We start from the raw sequence: 16531 nt of genomic DNA on the forward strand, positions 1-16531 counted from the left end.
CCCCTGTCCTGTATGAGGTTGTCATTCGACAGCAGCTGTGGATCCTCTCCTGACGCTCCAGTCTCTCTCTGCACCAGTGTTTAAACTCAGGGCCACCCTGAGAAGAATCAGCTGTCCGCTTGTTTAGGCTGAGAGAGTGCTGAGAATAAGGATGACTTTGAGGGATGATGGCTGGCCTGGCTCTCTGCTTCACTGTGCCATCTCTTCCAATTGGCTGTTCTGTGAGGAGATATCTGTGGGGTTTTCCTTTTTCCAGTTGAACATGGAGTGAGACTCATTGGCTAATTTAAGACATTTCACGTGATACTGCAGAGCTGAACCGCTCTTTCCGCTGCTCTTTTCTCCTTTAGTCAAACACTCGCTTCGCTTTCCTTTCTTTTCTGACTCTGGTTAGAGCTGAAGAAATAGGCAATTAAGCAAGTATTTAATCAACAGGAAAAAAAAATTTGAGTCAAGATACAAAAGATTACCTGATGATTTGCTGATTTTCATTGTTTTATGTGATTGTAAACTGTTCCGTTGGAGAAAACAACCGCCACTTTGGATCTCACAAATTCTAATGGCCATTTAAATTATTGTCAACATATTTTGGACCAAACAATTACTCTATTAATCACAAAAATAATCATCAAAGTAATCAATAACGGAAAATAATGCTTAGTTGTCGCCCTGACATACTGCTGATTTCCCCCAGTTTGACCCAACACAGATGTTTATTTTGTAGATGAACTCATTTTAAATGTGGCAGCGTCGAGGGGAATACAATCATATAAATACTTGTACGAAAATAAAACTGTCTTTAATTTATGTTGGTGGATGTTTGCTTAGTTTTCAGCATCATTATTTGCTTTAATGGTGTCCTCGTTTCTGCAACCTTATCTGTTGTCCCATTTACTGTGTCCAAGTCCTCACGTGTCTGAGCAGCTTATCCCCGAGCTACGTCACTCTTTGACAGATTTAGACACATCATTATTATTTAACTGTAATGATACTCATTGTTTCTGTAAATTGTTTCTGTCATCGTGAATAAGGATTTGTCCTTAATCGACTTGCCTGGATAAACATATAAATATGAAATAAACACCAGATCACGGGTTACTAATAATATCCAAAGGGAACATTTGAATGTTTGATCAGTCCTTCAACGCTGCACTATGTGTACCAACCGGGCTCCCAGCCTCTGTGAATTGTCCCTTTGTTGGCATGGTGCTGACGTTATGTTTTAATGAAGGAAGGAGATGATGAGGAGGGGGAGCATTTACATTCATGGCTCCCAGAAGAGCGCATCACTGCCGCATATTATTACATAAAGCAATTAGGGGGCCCCACAGACCCCAGATTATGGGAGATGCTTTCCCCATGACTATTGACTTCAGCCGGCTCAGAGCATGTTGCATGTTTGCAATGATGTCACTGCACAAACCGCAGTGGGAAACTCTCATGAAATGTTTTGAGTTGAATCTTAAGTTGAGAGGAGAGAGGGGGGAAATGACAGCACGGAGGAGCGATGGCGGGGTGTCCTTTGATAATAATAAGTCTGAGACCACTTTTCCATTCATGGAGAAGTGACCTTTGGACCCTGCTCTTTATATCTATATATATGTTTATGGAGCGCCTTCCCAGACAAAATAAGATGTGAAATTAAAGCAGCTACAATTGATTTATCTATAATAACAATGCATGAACTGACCATGTGATAATGTGCTGTTAAGTTTCAGCTCATCATAGTCGTCTGGCTCGTAACTTTTACACAACTCTAAATGAATATTATTTTTGCTCCGTAACAGCTGGATGCGTAAATAAGCAACAGTCTGCTTATGACAAAAAAAAATCAGTTAACACAGGTTTAAAGTGAGACTATGTAACTTATGAAAGAAGAAATGGCACAATCTTAATTTTTAGAAATGAAAAGTTGAGATCATGAGCAATAAAAATGTAACCTTGCTAAATTTAGCACACCCAGGATCTCTGCTGCAACAGCTCTACTTGTTCTGGTAGAAGTAGCTTGTAGTGGCTAATGCTAGCAAACCAAAAACAGATACTGCTGCGTACGTCATACATTTCTTCATCAGGTTGCTCATGTTATGGTTTTTCTCTACTTGCGCTTCTGCTTCTCAACATTTAAGCTCAGTAAGTGCACTTCATGATGCTGTCTTCCCAAGAGTGGAGGGAAGTGATAGGAAATGCAAAGTGCCATTTCTGAGAGTTTCTGCTTGTAGGTGATAAAAGTTGTCACAGCATCCACCCATTAGGCATAATGTAACTAGCCTCCTTAAAGTGAGACTGTGTAACTTTTAAAAGAAGAAATAACACATTGTTCTTGTTACTAATAAAAAGTTGCATTATAAGCTCCTGCTAATTTTAATATAGTCAGGCGTTTTGCTACTGCAGACGTACTCCATCTAGTATTACCAGTAGCTTATGGTGGCTAATGTATGCTAACATTAGCAAACCTTAGCTACATGCTGCTTGAGCGCTGTGGCAGTTCACTGATAATATACTCTTTTCTACTTGCTACTGTTATACACAAAACATTTTCTCATTATTGTCACTTATGGCCACAGTGCTCATTGTGCAGTAGAAGTACAGGCTTACTTTAAATGAGAACATCAAATAGGAATCAAAGACTTAAAATTAAAGAGGAGCCAAACAAAATAACTCCAGGGATAAAACATAACATAATACTTGGACTATCGTGTGTTAGAGAAGTAGTTTATGATGCAGACTGTACTTTTTCTTAGTGAAAAAGCAGAACCAGGCTATAATAACATTTGATGAAGACCATAAGATGCAGCCGAATGCTCTGAAAAAGCCAACAAGTGGAGCTTGAGTAATTTAGTTTGAGTCAAAGTTTTACTATGCATTCTTGAGAATATTTCTCTTACACCAGAACTATAAAATCAGCTGTTTTAATGTTGATGTTTAGAGTTTCGTCCACATTTGTATCACTTATCATGACAATGACAATCAGGCCAAAGAATCTGAACATAACAGAAAACACAAACATGTGGCTTTCTCTGCGTGATATCTGAAAAGTTAATTAAGCAGCGCTTTATAAAAGTAATTTTATCTTATTGAAGTTCTGGTCAGACAATTATAATTACAGTATCAACTTTACAGTGGACAAACGATAGCATCAATCACTTACTTCTTTTTTTTAAGAGTGTTCTCCAATTTTCAAACAGCCCATAACTAAATGTTACAGGCTTTGAAGACCTAACTATTCAGGGGCTGGGCCCTTTCCTTTCCCCTCGGATCTGGCTCGAGGGTGAAAGTCGACTTTGAAGTGCAGACTAAACCAGGGGGAGGTATTTCAATAGGCCCCTAGTTCAGTCAAGGGGTAAAGTTGCAGCCATAAGGGGGGAGGGGGAAAATGAGAGAGGAAAAGGAGTGAGGGAGAGAAAGAGACGAGTCTTTTGAAATGAGGCACCTGTACATTTGAGGCTTGCAAGAACAGGTATGTTCCCAGAGGTTAGGGGCTTTGGAGAATTCAAAGTCATTTCAGTCAGCTCCAACACTCATAATCTGTTCTGAGAAGTGAGGAGGATAGGGGGGATATGATGTTGATACACTCACACAGGCGTGAACATGTTCTCAAAAGACTGGATGGATGGATGGATGGAATCTGTACAAACACACACACACACACACACACACACACACACACACACACACACACACAGCAACAAGACAAAAAAAAGGAGAACAGGGTGGTGATTTAAACAAATGTGGTGGCTCACTTTGGTTCTATTACAGGAGCTGAAATCTTCTATTCTGGTGACGGCTGTGAACAGTGTTGAAACAATATTTAGGTCAGCAGAGAGAGAGAGAGAGAGAGAGAGAGAGAGAGAGAGAGAGAGAGAGAGAGAGGGAGAGAGAGAAAGTTAGTGGCTGATATCCTCATCAATGATGAAAGAGTAAAAAGAGTAAGTAGAGTAAGTGCCTGGTGGCGACATGATGGGAAAGTGGCGACCCCTCAGGACAGTGTGTGTGTGTGTGTGTTGGTGTGTGTGTGTGTTTGTGTGTTGGTGTGTATGTACATGCACAATACTGCGTCTGTTTCCATGCTTGGTAACTTCCTCCACTTTACAAAACTCAACTGTTAAAGCTGCATTGTCCAAGATTTTTATCTAAATATCCACTTGTATCATAAACATAATTTACATCTGTTTCTATGGTAACTGGCAAGAAATACTGACACACCAGAAGTTTGATTCAACCTTTACCTACTGGGTCATTACCCAGTTTTTTTTTTTTTTTTGTGTGATTTTGCGTAACAAAAAGAAGTGTGACACAAAGGGTACACATCGTGGACAGACATGTAAATGACAACAAAAACAATAAACACTGTGCATAACTCACAAATGCATAACTTGTGAGTGTGTGTGAGTGAGTAGGATCACATTACAGTTCAATTTACAGGAGCTAAAGCCCACTAAGTTTTTATTTCTTACCGACACTTGAAAATGACCGACTTTCAGTCACTCTGTCTCATTTGAATTGATCTCCTCTGTCACCTCCTCTCTATCTGTCCTAACTCCCTTCCCTCACTAACTCCCCATCACTCTCTCTGATGGTTCAACAGAAGCCTCCCGTTTGACTGCTCCCTTACCGCTTCTGACTGCAGGCGCAGATCATCACTCTGAGGAGGAAAACAATGCGTCACGGCACCAAATCCCAAACATCTAAATCCCCAAATGAAAAGCCGGTCTGCTCGTCACTCATGCTGGTCTCAAAGGGGGGGTGGGGGGGTGGGGGTGTTTGGTTTGCATGAGAGGACATGCTGACATGGTGCAACACTTTGCCACATGTGCCACCCAGTGGTTGGGTGGCAGTAAGAGATGCAAGGACGGGGGAGGTCGGCGTGAGGGCTGACTGGAGAACTGGTTGGGGAGAGAAATGTGGTTCACCGTGACTGAAAACAGATCATCTTCCCTCCTGGGTCTCTTTGATGTCTGTGAGACTTATTTTGTTTTCTGCTGATTTCGTGGTAGTGGGTGCACACGCACACTTGCTCATGGACTCGCACAGGAGAAGGAGACATCAAAGGGACTTCAGTTCAGACTAGCAAGCCAGTAGACGTAAATTCAGTTCCCCTGGAGAATCAGATCTTTGTATGAAGCAGCGGCTCAGCGAGTTATTACTTTACTGTATTGAATTCATTAGAACTTAACTAGATTTTCAACTCAGATATGGGCCAAGCCTCTGAAGTACAGTAAGACAAGCCTCTTGTTTGTTCTTTATGTCCGTAAACTGCAATAGTTATGATTTAAAGTTCATCTTTGACCTTAGAAACAGCAGTTAACAAAATAATCTCACCACCACATCCTCTCAGTGACTGTTTTGGAGCTGAAGATCCCATTAGACAATCTTCCTCAGTTGGTGGAGTTTTCCCAGTTTGGGGCGCAAAACTCCTTGTGGTGAGATTATTTTGTCAGCAGCGGGAGTTATGATGCTGCACCATTAACAACAGTTTTATGCATCACAAAGACGCCCTGAAAGGTTGGCTGGAATAAGGTGATGTTATCACGTCAGGATTCAGCAACATCTGAAAGAGAATCTGATGACAGTTAGCTAACTAACAACATCTAGCTTTAAAGTAGCCATTTATAAACTATAACTCCCACTGCTCTCATAACATCGGCTGCAGAGGAAACTACTACTGTACACTCCCTGCTCAGAGCCACACGGCAGACAGATACAGCTGGTGAACACAGTGGAGCATTTGGCAGCTGAATAGCCAGGTATTTCCCTCAAAGGTTGGCGGAGAGACCACAATAGAGACCAAAATCAGAGCTGAAAGAGAGTGAATACAGAACATTCGTTTGCTGGGTGAACAGAAAACACAACTCCGCATGAAAGCCAATGTCTTCATAGCTGCTGGATGAGTGAATAATCAACTGCAAACTTAAAAGGTGATGTCAATGTTGTGTTCATAAGCTGTTTCTACTGCCCTCAAGTGGTGAAAAAAAAATCAGTTATGGCAGGTCTAACTCTGATCATTACTTATTTAGCAATGATTATTTAATGTTATAGAAAAATACTTCAGATTTCAAACAAAATTTTCAAGGGTTTTAAATATTTCTCAGTCCTTCCCTTGTGCTCTGCTCACTCCTGAATAGTGTGTTTTAGCTAGCTCACTCAACCAGTTGGTCATCCCTATTTTCTTACACAGTTTATGGGCACATCTTCTCAAAGAACACACAAGGATGAACAGAGGCACTACACTTCCCCCTCATCTTTTCAGAAACAGAAACTAATAATGTCTACAGGGGGAAGTCACAGCTGCTGGTGTAAATCATTTTCGCTGTTTGAGTTTAATCTGACATATATATATATATATATATATATTTCTGTAGTGGTGGTTTCAGGGCATAAAAGTCTGTTGCATCATAAGGCTCTGGTGTTGTATAATGTATTGTCTAAGCTACTGAGGTGGTGTTAAGACGGCCTGCTCAGCTGTATTTTAGCTTCAAGCCATCAAGAGTTTTGGGGAATTACTGCATGAGATGTGGTGGTTAAACAAAGGTGATCCATCCACTTTTTTAGTTTTAGAAGTATAAATGGGTGTAGAACTTTCCAGTAAATTTCCACTGGAGTTGTCATAGACAAAGTTCAGTGAAATATCTGTGAAGGGATGTGTGTCATCTTTCTTTTAGGAGATACTGATCCCAGTTCAACAGCTCAAAGGAAAGTCAGATTCAATTATGTCAATTTTAGCAAATAAACATTATGTCTCCGTGTCGAACCGTAAAAACGCAGATCTGGGATGAAAGCAACTCAACTTGTTGGATGCAGAAATTATATTCTACAGCTGTCCACCATATGGCAGAAATGATTTCCCAATTTCAACAGCTTGAATGAGAAGTCACCCATTATATTATTTTTGTCATGAAATTTTTCAGCATTTTTTGTAGGTTTTGTAATTTTGTGACTATGAACATCTCTTCACCCGTATGACAATCAAGATTTTAAACTGCGCTTCATGACACAAGTTATTTAAAGAGTGAAAACTTTTTTTCTATCTATTAAAAAAAACAACTCCTCAGCTCAAGAAGGGTTTTGTTTTGTCACATGTAATGTGCCGTTACAAACACCAGAGGGCAGTAAGACACATGACTTCTCCATGGTCCGTTCATTGCCAGACTTGAACCAGGCAAAATCATAAGTGGGACAAGTCAGGTAAAAGGTTAATGTTAAGCCGTACAGGAGTCACATATCTGAGTCTGACGCTGACTAAAGGGGGAGGAAGTGACAATCATGTAGGAAGATGCAGGTTAGGATAAATAGGAGATTAACGTGAGTCTCATGTCTGCCTCCTTGACTCTGTGTTGCATCAGATCATTGTTGAATCATAGTGGAGCGATGATGCAAACAAAATCATTTCCTGTGTTTCTGCTGATATTTGATCCATTTCCTCTGTCACACCATATCTTATACATACATTATCACTTTATTATTGTGTCTCTTCTTAAATGGGACAAATTAAAGAGGTTAGCTTGTATAAATTAGTAGATTTAGGATCTGATTCAAGTGTTGAATATATGTGTAAGTTTATGTAAAGTAGGCCTACGCATCACTTCTGCTGTATCTTACATAGGCAAATTTTCAAATATACATACTCTCTGCAGATAAAATGTCTGACAGACTATGTAGCAAGTGTATGTTAAAACCCTGCAATGACCGTCAAGAGAACACAACAGCATCAACAGGTTGTGGTGAGGCTCTTGCATCATCTTGCCCTCCTGTATCTGAACATTACAGCGTTGTTGCTGGCAAATAGAGTTGTTGTTGTTATTGTTGTTGTTGTTGTTAGTCTGCCAGTACAGTGAGAGCAGAGTAAATGTGGCCTGTCAAACAAAAAGAGCGCTATGTCAGCTCTCTGCACTAACAAAGCACGGCTTATCCCGGGTGGACAAAGTGCTTGCAGAGACCCTAAGACAATCATGGGGAGGACAGACAACAAGCCCTGTTCCACTGGTTGGATTTAGGTCAATTTAAACTGGAAGATGTATTTGGCCTGATTGTTTTGTGTCCTATGATGTCTCTTAATTAATGATAGATGTGTCATTGGCGGCAGAAGCTGCATAATGGATGGATTAATTAAAAGTTTGTGATGCATCATGGACAAGAATGATTTCTTTAATCCAAGAGCAGGGACACCTCTGTGCCGCTGAGGACCGTTGGTGTCTCTCTAATCTGTTTTATTGCCGCTTAAACAAAAAATGTATATGCAAAATGGTACCGTATCTCTAGATTGGCTGACACACAGTTACATGCCCTCACACACTCAGATTAATAGCCAACTGGTTGTAGACTAACTGGTGTCGAGAATTCAGAATGAAGTTACTGAGCGAGTTACTGCAACATCACGCTTCACGGTTAAGATGGAATGACACTGCAGTAACTCGACAGTGCTGCTTTCTGCAGGGCTGCAACGGCTCTCACTCCTGCACAGCACTGAGGTGCAAAGTGGAAATTATAAAGTAAAAATGACAAGAGAAAAATGCACAAGAATGCCAGAATTTCTGACATTTATGATAGTGGTGAACAAAGGAGATGTGACAGGAAACAGCAATGGACAAAAAGTTTAACCAAAAAAACAGAGGATAAATAAGAGGCAGAGCAGGAGATAGACATGGAGGGTATGGGAATGCTCCAGGCCGAACAAACACCCCAGTGGATCGTGGGTAGGCAGTGAGTAGGCAATGGGGAGGAGGCATAGGCAAACACATCGACCCACCGCCCCCTGCAGCTGGCTGCCTTCCCAGGGTGTGACCCCACTCACCTCTATTATCCAGCCCGGCTTTGCCCTATAACACCACTGTTTACACCGGTGCCCGCCCCGGTGAGCACACACGGGCGTTTACTGTTTACCCTGCATCCCATGCCTTCACTGTACAAACCAAGAGTCTTAGAAAAGACAAAAAAACAAAAAACAAGCCATGGTCAGTTGCAGACAGCAGCCTCTAATTAAACATGCACTTGTATTTAGCTCTTAATTAAATCATGAGTGCTGGAGCTGAGACATGCTGTAATCTAATAATATTGTTTTTAAATCAAGGTTATAATTATAATGAAGGGAGAAGGCAAGTGTGGGATGTGACTGATGATACAAATAAAGCAGCCAATAGTTAATATCATGCAAATATCTTTAATTTGATTGTTTTCAAGTCATCAAACACTGATTGTCAGGACTCCATCCACATTCATTCTGAAACTGAATCCTCACAGATAAAAATTTAAGGATGGGTAAATAATTGGTCTGCCACTGAAAAGGTGTGGTGGCTCATCCTGCCACATTCTGTTAAGTTTAAATGATCAATTAATTTACAGAAATATGTATCCAAATATATAAAAATGGCTGATGAATTAACACTTATCTGCAGGTTTCTACAGGCTGAGTCTATGAAGCTGTTGCCAGGAAGCATCACACTCACGATAAGAACTTTTATCAAATTGAGCACCTCACCTAAAACACACTGAATTATTAATATTATTGCAGCTGGTGCAGCGTAATCACTGCCCGTTGTCTTGCCAGAAAGTCACACAATCAAAATAAAAATGATCAAATAAATTTGTGCAGTTCTTGACAGGATAGAAATGACTGGCATAGCTTGAAACCAAAATTTATTAATTCAATAACATTACTTTAAACCAAGCTTGACGTAGTAAGATGTCTGTCTCAGGAAGAAAAGGGCAATGAGACCAAACATAAAAGCTGCCGACAAATGACATACCACAATGTACTGAGACACAAAAGTACGTACGCCCTCATTCGGCACAGCAGTTTAAATACCACAGGGTGCAGTTTTAATCTGGAAGCCCTAGTTAAATCTTGCATCGCAGCAATGTCACCATCTGGAAGAAATAAGGGCAATTTACACGCCCTGAGATGCTTTCTGATGCTTTTGGGATTGGTCCATTTTGGAGGATCCACCCACCTTAATCACAGTCTCCATGGAGGATCCCGACTTTTGCATTTGTAAATGTATCTGTATTTGCCTGTGTGTGTGTGTGTGTGTGTGTGTGTGTGTCTTAAGTACTGGTTGAGCCAAGTCTAGCAGCCAGGGCAGACTATACATAGATTTAGCTGTGCACACATTCCCTCTCAGAGCCTCCCAAGGAAGATTAACTGAATCCAGGATGTGTAACCAATGATTTATGGCTGAAACTGTAAATACAGTACATACATCAGTCTTGTGTTAACACTCAAAATGTAATGTCTCTTGAAATGAATAAACACTTCTTCCAGTGGTTTTGTACTGTTTGTTTCTACATATTTGTACTTCTTTCCAATACAGCAATACAGCAATTCCTCTGACCTAATATAAATGCTTATAATGTGCCTTTTAAATCATGCTGACTCCAATAAAGCTTTCTACCCTCCCTTTACTAACAGTAATGGACCAGCTGGAGCTCACTCTGAAACCAGATGCAAATGCTCAACTTTTTTGTTCATACCAGTGGGGATTTCTCTAAATAATTAGTTGTGCTGAAACTTTACATCCCTAAAAACCACAAGGATAGAACTGTGTTTGCTAAAACTTGTTTAATCAATCCCAAGCTACTCAAGCTTCTACCTCTAAGTGAGAAGGAATAGGGATTTAAGACACACTAAAAGACATCTAGTGCTTTGACTCTGGAATATAGGCCTAATATAATAATATAATATATAATCATAAAATACAACCATTCAAGCATATTTAAATATCTAGCAGAAACATAAAGCGATAGTTTGGCATTCTGGGAAATATTTGCTTCCTGGTGCTGAGTTAGATGAGAAGATACCACTCACGTCAAACGTTAAGCTACAGCTAGCGACTGGTTAGCTAAAGTAGCTTGGTGTTGTTAAGTCAATTCAATTTCTGAATACAAAAACAACAATTTGCCATTTTATGGGGGTCGTATGCCAGTCCATTTCTTGGCTCTGAGAGGGATTAAACAAACAAGATATAACATCTTAATTAGTGATCTTTAGAGGGTCTAGTCTGCAGATTTGCTACCTTTGGAGAGAGATGCCTTTGTACTAAGCTGCACAAATTAGCTTCTGGCTGTAGCTTCTCCAAGGGAAAGCCAATAAAACAGAGTGATTCTACTGGATTTCTGTGTGTGTAGTCATTTGTTGAAGCTGTTTCTTCATTGGAACAGTTGTTTTTAATGAAAAATACGTTTCAAGAAGCTCCAGGGCTCTCTTAAAGGCAAAACCTATTCACAGTGCAGTTGAAGGTCCAACTCAAGTATTCTCCAGATGCACTCCAGAGTCTCTTAAACCAGTCAGGCAGCAAAGACCTTTAAAGTTTAAGAGGGCCTGGCAGTTCCTTGTCTCACACTTGTATTCAATAAGTGTTAATTGTTTGTTCTTACATTGTGCTGTTACACCCATGTAAGCACATCATGTATTAAGAGGATTTTCATTAAGCACTTACAGAGCATTACTTCGTGGTCACAACACTCTGCTCTGTGGGTTAATTCAGTGAGTCTGGTGGGACATTTTACTATGGGAAGTTAGAAAACCAAACACATGATTTGCATTTTAAATGTGCAAAATTTTCCCAAACAAAAGCAATTATTTGACTTTTAAGCTGCCACCGTTCACATTCCCGCATTGGTGACTGATACCCACCGGCTATGTACACGGGACAGAATATAGAAAGACAGAAGTATGACACATAAAAAAAATAAAAATCCCTCTGGCTATTCTGCAGAAAGTTTTGAATTCTCTACAGTTTTTACACCTTCATCCCACTCTGGGTTTAACCTAACTTAAGAGCTACACAAATAGGTCACTACAATGTGACACTTGTCTCACCAAGACGGGGCATCCCCAACCGACTTTCAAGGTCAAAAATAACTAACTGTGTTTCATCTTACGACAAAGGGGTAGTGTATAATATTAATTATTTTTTAACCTTTTTGCTCTCTCGAGTGACATACAGAAAGTTGAAAGCAGGAAATGGTCAAGAGGAAGTTCAAAGTCATGCCTATTTCCCTATTTACTTTGAGGTTTATGGCAAGTTAGTGTCAGCTTTCGTTAAAGTGGACACAGGAGTTGGACCCATTTGGTATACTGCGGAAAATAAAGGGCATCCTGTATTGAAATCCTGTTTTCTTTCTTCAATACTACACCACACTATGACGCACGCACACACACACACACACACACACACACACACACACACACACAGCATCATAAACCCCTGCTCTCACTTTCTCAGATGTTGATTCTGCAGTACTGGTAAAGCTCTGCAAACAGGCCAGTGTTTGTTCTAGCTGCAGTGGTTACTCCTCCTGAGGTGACAGACGAAAGGGGCAAAGGGCTACAAGCTGTAAACACGGTGGCCAGATACCGTAAAAATGTGAATTCCTGTTTGAGGACAAATACGAGTTTCAGGCAGAGAGCGTACTCGTGAACTGACTGAGGCCTGTTTACTTTTGGGGGGGGGGGCACCTTTAGTGGGGACACCTTTATCTGAAACGAGGGGTGACTGTTTGTTGACAAAATGCTCAAAGCCCTCTGAGGAGTTTTTTAATTTTTTTTGTGATGGCATGAACAGGTTATTATCATATTGATTCCTATCTTTCACTATGAAGGTCTCCATTCAATACATGTGGTGAGCTGAACAATTCCCCTCTTGTTTTGCTCGAAGTTGGTGAGTGGTTGCTGAGCTATCTCTTCTTGCTGCCACCACATCCCGTTGTTTTCTCTGTATTGTGAAGACCTAGTTTTGTTTCTTGTTATGTAATTGTTTTTATCAAGCAGACTTCTACAGTTTAACGTCAAACCTTTTTTGGGCCAACTTTACATTAAGTTAAAATCTGAACTGTAAAGTAACAAAATGTTGCATCAAAAATGTAGAAAATTACACTATTTCCATTTCCATTTTGATAATATGAGCATTAATGAATCATCCCCTGTCATCTATAATGCTGTTGCTTTAATTTAAAATATGATTGATTTTGTAAATTACAACATAATGCTAATAATGCTACTAAACTCCATCCGTAAAAGGCATGAAAACTTCCTTTAGAGAGGAATAAAAATGAGAGGACTCACTGACAGAAAAGAAACACTTGATCAGCACTCCTGTGCAGGAAATACGAAATGAGCATTTCAGGGAAAGACGTCAGAGTGGTAAAGCTTGTTTTATTTGTGTCACTGGACTACTTCAAAGGTAAGAATGAGGAAACTACACTGTACATGTCAATGAGATGGGAACATAGCATACCCTGCAGAGGCCAACTGACAGTACCTTTGATCCATGACTTTAAAAAAAAAAAAATATATATATATATATATATTTATATATATATATATATATCTACTATCCTGAAAAAACCTAAAGTGAACTGGCATTTATGTCCTTTAGCCCATTTGACATAAGACCTTGGCATGTAAAACGCATACAAAGTAATCAGTGCTGTTTGTAGTAGAGAGGTTGTAAATACCATACAGAGCTTGAATAAGAACAATACTGGATCCAAACTCCAGATCAGTGTGTCCACTATCATCACAGTGAAAGTATTCATGGTAAGGGCTCATAGTGTATTGATGTTAACTGTGGACTGAGTGACTCTGAGTGGGGAAAATCTGACGCAACTCCTGGAAACAGGTATGTGAGTATACATTGAAATTCCTGTGTAGTCTATCAAACTGTAAAGTCGGGCTTAAGGGTCTCATGCTGAAGAGAAGAGAAGAGAAGAGAAGAGAAGAGAAGAGAAGAGAAGAGAAGAGAAGAGAAGAGAAGAGAAGAGAAGAGATGGCTACAAGGATACATTGTTTACCTTAAACAGGAATTTACGCTAAAGTTTTGATGGGAAATACCATTTACAAAAAAAAAACTTAAGGTACTTTAACTTTACAAACTGTGAAACTTCAAATGCAAATTACATCAGCAGGGCGACCAATCACAGGCTGCAAATCCATTGCGTCAGAGCCGCCGGGAGCCTATCAGGTATCACCACGATAGTAGAAAAAGATCGCAGACGCAACCCATCTTGTTCAACAGTTGAGACTTGCCGGTGATCGGACGACCGGGGAAACCTCAGGGTTTCTACTGATTTTAACAAGGATACCCGGTTATTTCTGATTTCAGACAGCGCAAGAAGGATATTCCAACATGGAGGTGGTAGCAACAGGGACCGGAGGAGCCCACAAAGTGCTCCTGATATCCGGGAAACAGGCCGGCTCCTCTAGCGGCTCACAGGCAGGCTTCAGCCGGCCCATATCTGTCGTTTTACCGTCAACGGCCAACCAGGTGTCGTCGGATTCAGACTCCAACACGTCTGCGGGGCCGCCGGTACGAAAAAGACAGAGGCTCACACACTTGAGTCCGGAAGAGAAAGCACTTCGCAGGTTAGTTTTACAAAAAAACCAAAAAACAAATATCTTTACCATTATATCTGGATGTAACTAGCCTATTTTTACAGCAGTAACCCCGGCCATTGTTCTTATTACTACTACAGGGACACGCCCAAAGATATTGATCTCTTAGCAGGACAAAAGTAATCCAATCTAACGTTTAAATCAATACACAGAAGAACTGGTTCAATGGTGCATCATTTAATATTGTAAGTAGGTTATCCAAGATCTGTGAAATCAGCCTATCAGGCAGTTAAATCACTAAAACGTAGTTATTCTGTCATCTTTGGACTTTAAACTAGCTTGTCAAAACGCTATCTGAGTGTTTGGCAGGGGCCGGACCCGCCCGGCTCTGCTGTTACAGAGCAGGACACTGATATCCTGGTATGCCTGCGTGGCAGGAACATGGCCGGTGATTGCGCAGTACTGTGAACCCAAGTCATGTCAGGGGGCTTAGTCAGCATCATGGAAAGACTGTGTGTTAAATTCCTGTTTTTTTTGGGGTTTTTTTGTTTGTTTTTTTTTTTTAACCCTTCTATTTTTTTTTTTTTCCCCAGGAAACTCAAGAACAGAGTCGCAGCTCAGACAGCCAGAGACAGGAAAAAGGCCAAAATGGGGGAGTTGGAACAGCAAGTCCTAGAGTTGGAGCTGGAGGTAAATTTGTTATTGTCATAAACACATTAGAGTGTAGTTTGGGAATGCAGACCCCCCCCCCTCCCCCTTATATAAGAGGGGAACTATGATTCACCCCCACCTTACCTCCACTCACTTCCCTCATGCCACACACATCACCAGTCTGTCTGACGTTGTACAATTGAAAAACATATAATCATGCCTTTTGAATATATAGAACAATTAATGTTTTTAGTATTCCTTGCTTGGTGCAGTTTCTTTTCTAGTTTTAGTTTGTTTCACCCAGCACACTTCATGCATCACTTCCCGATGAACAGCTTTCGAGTTTCGAGGTTCAAGTCTAAAAGTCTGTTTGTTTGTTTTTTTCCCTCCTGCAGAATCAGAAACTTCACATTGAAAACAGGCTGCTTCGGGATAAGACGAACGGCTTACTGACAGAAAACGAGGAACTGAGACAGAGACTTGGGTTGGACACCCTTGACTCAAAAGAAAAGGTAAGACAGAGTCAATGGAGAAAGTGGCGTGGGTTGGTTTGCAGTGATTATTGGGTTGTTTTGGGTCTTTTTGAGTATCTTTAATTCACCATCTTTCTATTCTTTTTCTCACAGGTTCAGGTTCTGTTGTCCACCGGGAACGACGCAGGTTTGGGGATCGGGTCTTCTGAGTCCGCAGCACTCAGGCTACGTGTGCCTCCGCAGCAGGTGCAGGCCCAGCAGTCACTAAATCTGAAGACTTCCCAATGGATACAGATGGTCCTGACACTACAGACAATGAGGTGAGTCTGACAAAGATTTGTGCTTTTGAGATTTAAATCTTGTTGCAAAGAAAGCTCCATAATAACACCAGAGTCAGGTCATGGGTTACTAGGCTAATCTCCTGTTCTCCCCCTTCTCTAGTCTGATTTGCTACTGGGCATTCTGGACATCCTTGACCCAGAGCTGTTCCTCAAGTCTTGTGAACAGGAGTGCCAGGAGCCGCAGGTGCTGCTGGTCGGAGGGGGGGACCCAGTACCTTCCACCACACCTGCGCCTCTGGGGGCCCCATCAGTTAAGCTGGAGGCCCTTAATGAACTGATTCACTTTGACCACATCTACACCAAGCCCGTAGAGGAGGTGAGCGACGGGCAGTGCAACGACTCGGAGAGCGACACAGAGGAGAAGATCGACGAGGCTGCCTTCCCCGTTACTGAGGTGGTGGTCGAGGAGGAGACTGTCTGCATCAAAGATGAGCCAGAGGAAGTGGTCATCCCCAGCTGTGACAGTCACAGTCAGGTGGATGACTTTTTCTCTGCAGCCTCCTCCCCTGCCCTCAGCGGCCTGGATAAGGAAGCCTGCCTTGCGGACACCTACAGTGACTCCGGATACGAAGGGTCCCCTTCCCCTTTCAGTGACATGTCCTCTCCCTTGTGCTCTGAGACGTCTTGGGACGACATGTTCGCTAATGAACTCTTCCCCCAGCTTATAAGTGTCTGAATCCAACCCCTCAGCCCAATAAGTTATAATAGATCTAGTTAATATGTAGTGTTCAATAACTACA

At 41.2% G+C, this 16531-nt stretch overlaps 1 protein-coding gene across 1 annotated transcript; it reads left to right on the forward strand.

Moving 5' to 3' along the window:
* The first annotated feature begins 13987 nt into the window (after positions 1-13987).
* Positions 13988-16205, forward strand: xbp1 (X-box binding protein 1). Its single transcript, XM_023417159.2, has 5 exons — positions 13988-14356; positions 14920-15016; positions 15373-15489; positions 15604-15770; positions 15892-16205. Exons 1-5 carry the CDS (start codon positions 14121-14123, stop codon positions 16067-16069), a joined length of 795 nt encoding a protein of 264 aa, XP_023272927.2. The 5' UTR covers positions 13988-14120; the 3' UTR covers positions 16070-16205.
* Positions 16206-16531: the final 326 nt, after the last annotated feature.

Source organism: Seriola lalandi, unplaced genomic scaffold, assembly GCF_002814215.2.
Source record: "Seriola lalandi dorsalis isolate HSWRI2012SDOR001 ecotype SW California unplaced genomic scaffold, Sedor1 jcf7180002054572, whole genome shotgun sequence".
Classification (NCBI taxonomy): domain Eukaryota; kingdom Metazoa; phylum Chordata; class Actinopteri; order Carangiformes; family Carangidae; genus Seriola; species Seriola lalandi.